This window comes from Lactuca sativa, chromosome 3 (genome assembly GCF_002870075.4).
Source record: "Lactuca sativa cultivar Salinas chromosome 3, Lsat_Salinas_v11, whole genome shotgun sequence".
In the NCBI taxonomy this organism is placed as follows: Eukaryota; Viridiplantae; Streptophyta; class Magnoliopsida; order Asterales; family Asteraceae; genus Lactuca; species Lactuca sativa.
This window is the reverse complement of record NC_056625.2, coordinates 94604536-94613249: the sequence shown is the minus strand read 5'-3', so window position 1 is coordinate 94613249 and position 8714 is coordinate 94604536. Positions and strand designations below refer to the sequence as shown.

The 8714-nt window shown below is 35.3% G+C and overlaps 1 protein-coding gene across 1 annotated transcript; it reads right to left on the bottom strand.

Annotated features, from left to right (window-relative positions):
• Positions 1-6636: 6636 nt before the first annotated feature.
• LOC111921849 (probable glutathione S-transferase) lies at positions 6637-8415 on the bottom strand. The gene is made up of 2 exons (XM_023917424.3): positions 7443-8415; positions 6637-7192 (listed from the first exon to the last, which is right to left on the bottom strand). Exons 1-2 carry the CDS (start codon positions 7761-7763, stop codon positions 6845-6847), a joined length of 669 nt encoding a protein of 222 aa, XP_023773192.1. The 5' UTR covers positions 7764-8415; the 3' UTR covers positions 6637-6844.
• Between the last annotated feature and the right edge of the window lie 299 nt (positions 8416-8714).

Here is an 8714-nt window from a genome sequence, read left to right as displayed (position 1 = left end):
GAGGAAATGCTTTCACTAAGAAAGATTTTAAGAAGATAGTGATTGTAAAATTGCATTCTCAAATTCGATTATGGTTACGGTATCCCTTTCCATGATTTGAATTGTGAGGTTTGGCAATTAGTATTAATTGTTTAGACACACATATGAACTATCTAAGGCAAAGGTGTATAAGTTCAAGAAACCTTGATAAAATATTATCAAAGCACTAAGTATTAGAAACATGAACTTAAGAAATTCAATAAGTATTGTTTTTCTGAAAGTTAAGCTGTTTCTGAATACATGTCGAAGCTAGTAGGAGCATAAGTGTTATGTTAATAATAATCATCATGATAGTGGGAGCATAAATGTTATGATTGTATGATTATTAAGGCACGTATTGCAAGTTGGCAATATTAATTATAGAAAACAAGAGTTATACCTTGCAAAGTTGTAAGGGTTGTAAAGTTGTTTTGCTATAATTAAGGGAGAGAATATTATGCTTCATTTCAAATCTAAAGGTTTAGGTTGAGAAATGTTAATAAATTTAGTCAAGGGTACATAGTGTGTTCTTAAAATTTCGATTATGATTACGGCATTCCTCTTCACAATTCAAATTTTGAGAACATAGCAAATAAAACATTATGTGTCGTGTCCCATACGCTTCGGGTATAGGATCGATTGCAAATACTTTAATGTTTGACCATTCTAAAATTTTCCAAATGTCCAGCGCATTTAGAGGGAAAAAGGACTAGAATCGGTTTTGACTAAAATAATTAAACAACTATCAAAGGACAATCCAAAGTTCGATGAGGATTGGTTGCTTGTGAGTAGTTGGAAGCATGGTATTGGATGGACAATATCAACATTATTATGAATAGAAAATATTCTATTAAGAATGAGTTGTCATATGGAAAATATGGAAACGTGTCAATATCGACATTATTATGAATAGAAAAGGAATGTACTTTGAGTGAGAGACATCATATCTAAGGAATTGTCTTGTAACAATCTCTGATAGAGGACTTTGTAATATCATTGGCAATAGTCTTTGTGACTTTGGTGCAGTGAAATCACAAAAGGATCATTGCATAAAATGTTAGAATCTAGCATATTCTATAAGTAGCAAGAATTTGATATTCTTTCACTTATGAAAAGGATTTGGAGCTGTGAAATGAGAATGATTAGAAATGTGTTCAATGTGATCTATTTCACAAAGTAAGAACCATAGGTAAACATTGTGTGCATACTAGGAGCATGGGACAAGTGTCATAATTCAAGTAAGAAGTTGATTACCCGAAACGACAAATAATGAGTAATCGATATGGTGATAAATGAAAGGTGTTTTATTTATGCTCAAGGGTTTGAGGCCATATGGGATTAGTATTATTCTTGTGTTTCACATTTGCATGTTTTGACTTCCAGAATAATTGAGTTTATTAAGAATAATCGAATTATTCGAACGGGCCACAGTCGTTCATATGTTGGAAGTAGGTATGAATGAAGACTGTCATGAATTGGTGTGTGGATTGTCTAAAAGAGTATTAGACATAAGCAAATGTTTGCTGCAACGTTCATGAGTGCTTATGAATATGACTTGAGCATTGGATTAAACCCACGCTCACTTGGATCACTCCATGAATTGTATCACGAGTGATTGGTGAGACGATAACATCTTATATTCTTGAAACCAAGATGTGTGAGTTGTATCTTGCGAATCGGTTGCACATTGATAATATGTAAACGCACTAGTAACTTGGTGTTATAAAACATATTGTTGTGTGTGATTCGGTGCGTGAGTGCAAGCAAGCATTGTATCAAAGTTTATCCATTCCTTTTATCCAAGGTAGGATAAAAGCGATATCTTTTGGGCCCCTCGATGATTTAGTGATGACAAACGTAAATGCTCGGCCGGGCTAGGGCTAATTTGATTTGTTCAATTAGTCAGTCGTCATAAATCGGGAATCGAGATATAGTACAAAGAGAATGATTTGAAATCATATCTCATATGATATCTAGAATGGAGGAATCCCTTATCTAAGGACACGCGTATCTGATATGATCAGAGTTGACAGCAGTTTTGGAAAGCTACGATTGCAGATCAGGATATGAAGTCATACGCAGAATAGTTATTAGACTTATCCAAGTGGGAGACTGTTGGATCAGTGTCTAAGTCCATAACTATTTTGGTATGTACTTGACCCGATGGTGCATGGTCCTTTTGGGTTGCCTTCACCAAAGCAACTTGATTGGAGAGATAACTAGAGAGAGAGGTTATTATGATTTATTAATATGTTATAAGAATAATATATTAAAGGATAAATCACATTTGTTTAATTAATATTGGTCAATAATTAATTAAGAATTAATTTTGTGATCAAATGTAATTAATTAAACTAGAGGGGCTGAATTGTAATTATGTGATAGTTGCAAAATAGGGCAATGGTTATCCTTGTTAAAGGATGGAAGAATTCAAGGATAAGGATATTCTTAAAATCGTCCAAGGTCCAAGAGATAGAGATTTTCAAGGCTTATCTTATGGTTGCTTGATGGGCAAGTAACTAGATAAGGATAAGGACTGAAACCCTAATCCCAACCCTATATAAAGACCCCTAAGGCCTTAGGATTTCGTGTACTTGATCCCTAGAGCATCTAGGGACGAATTCTTATACCTCTCCTCTCTCTTTATACCTTCTCCATTTGCTCTTGGTGTTTGTGATCCATTAGAGGCACTACACTTGTGGTGCTTGCTTTCAAGACTTTGGGTTTGAAGATTTAAGTTGTTATTACAATATAACAACAAGAGGTATGTAATCTAACCTTCTTGGTTAATTTCGAAAATAGCAATCATGATTAGGGTTTAACAGTTTTGACTTCCAGAATAACTGGGTTATTCGAACCTCCACAGTCGGTCATACGTTGGGAGTAGGTATGAAGGAAGACTGTCATGAATCTATCTGTAGATTGTCTAAAGAGTTTAGACATAGCACAAGTTTGCTGCAGAGTTCATGAGTGCTTTGATAAGATTAGAGTATTGGATTAAACCCACGCTCACAAAAATCACTTCATGGATTTTATCACGAGTGATTGTGAGTTGATAATATTGTATATTCTTGAAACTGAGATGTGTGAGTTGTTATTTGCTGGTCGGTTGCACATTGATGATAAGTAAACGCACCAGTAACTTGGTGTTATAAAACTTATTGTTGTGTGTGATTCGATGAGTGAGTACAAGCAAGCATTGAATCGAATTTTATCCGTTCCTTTTTCCCAAAGTGGGATAAAAGTGATATCTGTGGGCCCCTCGATGATTTATTGATGAAACCCTAAGCGCTTGGCCAAGCCGGGACTAATTTGATGTGTTCAATTGTAGTCTGTTGTCAGTCGTCATAAATTGGAAATCGGGAAACAACACATAGACTGATAGAATGGTTACAATACATGTCTCATGTCTATGCGATATCAAGAATGGAGGAATATATGATCCCTTATCTAAAGGACACGCTTCTGATAAGATCAGAGTTAAAAGCGCCTTTTGAAAGCTACGATTGCTGATCAGGTTTGAAGTCATATGCAGAATAGTTATTAGACTTATCCAAATGGGAGACTGTTGGATTAGTGTCTAATTCCATAACTATTTTGGTATGTACTTGACCCGATTGTGAGCATGGTCCTTTCGGGTTGCCTTCACACTAGTGACTAGACAGGATGATTGTTAAGGAGAGAGGCTGGTTTATTGTTAAGAATAATAAATTGGGGTATAAATATGATTTGTTAATATATTATATGAATAATATATTAATTTGGAATCATATTATTAATTAGTATTTAATCATAAATTAATTAGGAATTAATTTCGGGATTAAAGGAATTAATTAAAAGTACAGGGGCTGTTTTGTAATTATTTGTTAATTGAGACTTTGGGCTATTCGATCACCTTTATTAAGGATTGAACAAAAATCCTAGAAGGATCTAGGAGTTTTCGTCCAAGGGCTTAAGGAAAGGAGTTCATGGACTTTCTTAGGCCCTAAGCTAAGGGATTAGGGTTTCCACCTTGAAACCGTAGTTAGCCTTAAGTATAAATAGCACCCTAAGGCACTAAATTCGGCTAACCCTTGGAAAAACCCTATTAGGGTCGAATTTTAGAGCCTCTTGCCTCCCTTCCTCTCTCTCATATTCATCCTCTCACCCAAAGTGTGTTTGTGAACCATTAGAGGTACTACAGTTGTGGTACTTGCTTTCAAGAGCTAAGGAAATTCAAGGAACTAGTTGTTATTGCTATATAACAACAAAAGGTATGTATTCTATTCTCCTTTGTGGATTTCGAAAATCATAAGAGTATCCCAGGTTTCTTTTTGTGTTCATAAAGTTGTATAACTAATAGTGAAAACATAGATCCAACTCTAGGGTTGCATGCACACATAGGATTGTTTGTATAAAACCCATCAGTTGTTAACCTAGAACCACTTGTCCTGCCGGCCCTTATTAGGAGCTTTCTATTTGATGATGAATGCATGTATGTTTCGCCTCTGGGAGAAGGTGTGAAGACGGAAATGTGTTGACGAGTTGAAGTAAGCCTTAAACGCCCAGAATTAGGGAAGGACACCAAGTGCTCGCCAAGCCAGTTCGAACCCCACGATCTTCTTCACAAAATTATGGTTCCATTTGTCCACAGAAAAGCCTTACTGCCACATGATTTCATCGAAGAAATCAGTCATCGGTAACTGCAACCCCACTTTAAAGATTAGGATGGGCACTTTGACCTTACCCGACGACGACTGATAGATGGTAGCCCCCTTTCTTAGAAATTGTGGTCCATGCTCCGACGTGAAACCAAAGCGGAGCTATAGAGACTCAAACTCCTCCATATTCGGCTCGATTCCAGATAGATTAATCGCCATTGTTGTTTTAGTGCAAAAACAAGAGAGAAGAAAGAGGGAGCAAAGAGACTTCAGAAGCAGTTGAGAACGAAAAGGTGAGAAGAAAACCGATCTTGATAAGATGTGTTTAAATGAGGAGCAGGAATATCGAACCGTATTAATGATGAAATTGTCTGCGTTGAAGGCTCCGTTATATCAGTCGAACATATAAACCATATCCGTCGACCATGTGTCATGATCAAGGCTAGAACGACTCGGCTACGTTGTGCTAAAGTAAACACCTACTAGCCTAGGGGACTTGTTAACGTATCCTTCTAGGAATACGTTATAGATAACAGAAATGGTATCTTTAGGATGACCTAGTTAACAGTCGCTAACTAGCCTAGTGCCAAACCCAAGCCCTCGGCCTCGCTCCAGGACTCTGGTGCTTGGCACTCTCATGCCCAAGTCCAATTCCAGACGACAATCTTCGGTCTATAATAATCTGAAACATAATTAACCGCTCCCTAGGGCGAAAAGTGTAATACTCAGAGCATTATCCTTTATTTCATCTGCACCAATAGCAGAGAGGATTCCTATTAGTGATGCACGATCAACCAATGGGACTCATCCACGTCCTGTCGGCTCAGATACGACAAAGGAAACCATTGGGATCATGCTTAATGGATGCCAGGTATAAAAGGAATCATTCTCCTTTTGAGGAAGGGATCGCTTCCTTGTAGCTAAAACCCTAATCTCAGCATTCTCATGTACACGCTTAGACTAACTAGATCATCGTAGTTTCGTCCCGGGATCACCTCCCGAACGTCGACTAATGCTGCTTCTTCATTGTTGTGATTACAGTGCTTAACTTAGACGGAACCATCGTAAGACAGTGTTAACTGTTAAGCTCAGTGCACATATCACAACAACGATTGACTAAATTCAAGTGAGTTCTTACAAACTCCACAGATATTACACCATTCATAACGAGCTTGCAAATCATGTTATGTCTAACACATAAATGTCTAGACTTCCCATTATACACTTGACTATAAGCCTTAGCCAAAGTTGCAGCACTACCACACCTAATTTAATGATAATAGTGACAAAAAAATAATTTAGTTACTAAATTTGTAAATGATACATTTTACTCTATCCTTTGAATTCATTAACCATATCCACGTAATTAACCTTTTTTTTTCAAATAAACAAGGTAACTGGCATAACATATAATACTTGGTCTAAAGTTTAATTTTTGAACAACCGAAGAGCTTTTATTTACTAAATTACATTACCCTCTTAAGTCATAACCATATATCCACATAATTAACATTTACTTTTTTTTCAAATAAACAAGGTAACCGGCATAACCTATAATACTCGGTCAAATTATAGTTTTTGAACAACCAAATAGATTTAATAATAAACCATATATAATAAATAGTTTGGAGAATATATATATATATATATATATATATATATATATATATATATATATATATATATATATATATATAATTCTCTTAATGTCATTACAAAAATAAATAGCACAGTATCTTATTTCTACTTACATCATATTTTAAAAGTTGAAAATATGTTTTAAATTTTGAGATAAAAAAAATCACATGTAATTGTCACTAAAAATTATAAACATATTTAATAAAATTGTCACTATATAAACTATTTGATTTAGGGGAAAGTAACGTATCTAAAATTAAACTTTAATAACAAGAAACATTACATTAATCTAAAACATCTCAGAATTAATAAATTTTGGTTTATATAGAAAAAAAAAAGGTATCAAACATTCAATAAGATATTCAGTTTGATCCATTACATCAAATAGAAAGAAAAAAAACATACATTCTCCCCCTCAAAGACAACAATTATGTTTTCAAAGATAATTTTCAAACCAATTTTATTCCAACTCCTTATTCTTAGTGGATCTAAACATCCCACCACCCATAATATTATATCATCATCATTCATGACATAACAATCTTCATTCATTCAACACCAAACATTTGTCTCAACATTACTACAAAGTTGAGGATTTTTTCAGGGTTAGCCAAAGATTCAGAAACACTCTCCCTAACATGGACCCGTGTGATCCATGCCGCCAATTTAGGGTAGTGATCCTCCACCTTAAAGCTACCATATTTCTCGTAGGCTGGGAACCACGAAGTTAGACCAACAAGCAGTATGTCCACAAACCCGAAGTTGTCCCCGGCGAAGTAGTCTTTTTCAGCCAAAGTACCATCTAAGAACTTCAGGATATCAAGGAACGATGCCTTAGCGGCCTCTACTTCATCTTCTCCTTTTGCAGTCCAAATGGCCCGACCCGCCGAATGGACCTAGGATATACATATACATAATGATGAACGATTTCTAAAAATATACCACTCGGAACGAGTTGTGTTATGTTGTGGTAAGTCAGGTGGCTGACATCCCACAACCCCACAACTGGTTTTGGGACCATGTAATATAATTGGTCCCAAAACCACGTCTCACATCCTCGGATATGGACCTATCGGGATCAATTATGAGTATTCCAATCAAGTATCTGTATTTGTCATAGTAAGCTTAATTAAAAAGAGGGCTTACCTTGCGATCAATGTAGTCGGCCCAAAATTGGGCCCGGGCTTTCTCATATGCACAAGTGGGCAAGAGGGGTTTGGAAGGCCAAACTTCATCGATGTAAGTGATAATGTTAGTGGACTCGAGGATGGGCTTGTTGTCGTGCAAGAGGACAGGAACTTGTTGGTGGACAGGGTTTGATTTTAGCAACAATTCGGTCTTTCCACCTAACAAATTATTCTCTAAAATCTCTTCATAAGCAATATCTTTTTCTGCCAATGCCACCTTCACCCTCATGCAAAAAGGGCTAGCCCACATGCTTAGAAGCTTCACATCATCTTTTCCCATCTTTAAATCACTTTTATTTCTTTGTGTTTGTGTTTGATGATTGTGAAAGAAAGAAGCTTTGTGTTTATATAGGAGCTCGTTGTGTTCTCCCTCACAAGAAAAAACTTTGATTTTCTCATATATAAGTTGTTTTGAGGCTAAAAGTTAAGCGGAGAATTAACACAGGCTGTGAGAGTGTGAGGATATTCAAACAAAGATCATTTCCGGCACACAAGAAAATTTGCATTAAAAAAAATTATTTTACATAGGACTGCTTGAAAATTAACGACTGTAGGTGTTTTGACTTTTTAAATCAAACTTTATTTATTTAAGGAGTGAAAGGGATAAAACCCCGTGTACAACTTATCATGCATTAGGTACAAGTCACAATGAATCATTTGCTCAAGAGTCGAGACTTCGTCATTTACATTCCAAATGTTGACCAAAAAGCAGTGATAGCGAGACTTTTTTGTTTATTATTTCCTGACAAAAATTTATAAATGGTTCCGTAGTTTTTCATGGGAATTCTAAGATTGTGAAGAGTTGTTACAGTCAAGCAATCAAAAAAATGTTGTCAACTCAGTGACACGTCAACTTCATCACCAACCCGCCATCAACTCACTAGATATTGAGAATGATTACTACTCCACAATATTCTTTTTTTCATTTTTTATTTTTTTATGATTAAATTAAATAAAAAACAAAATTTAAAACATAATAAAATAATTTACATTACTTAAAACCCATTACATAAATTAAATTTAAAACCTAAATTAATAAAAAAAACATAGAAATTTAAACCTAAATTACTAACAGAACATAAAAAAATATAGAAAATAATAATAATATAAAAGTCTAGGGCGGAATTTACAAATTTAAAAACCTGTTTGAGAAGGAAATTAGGGATGAGGTTTGTTTTGCTTTTGACCCAAACTTAAGGGAACTAGTTTGACAACTGTTGAAAGAGGTGTT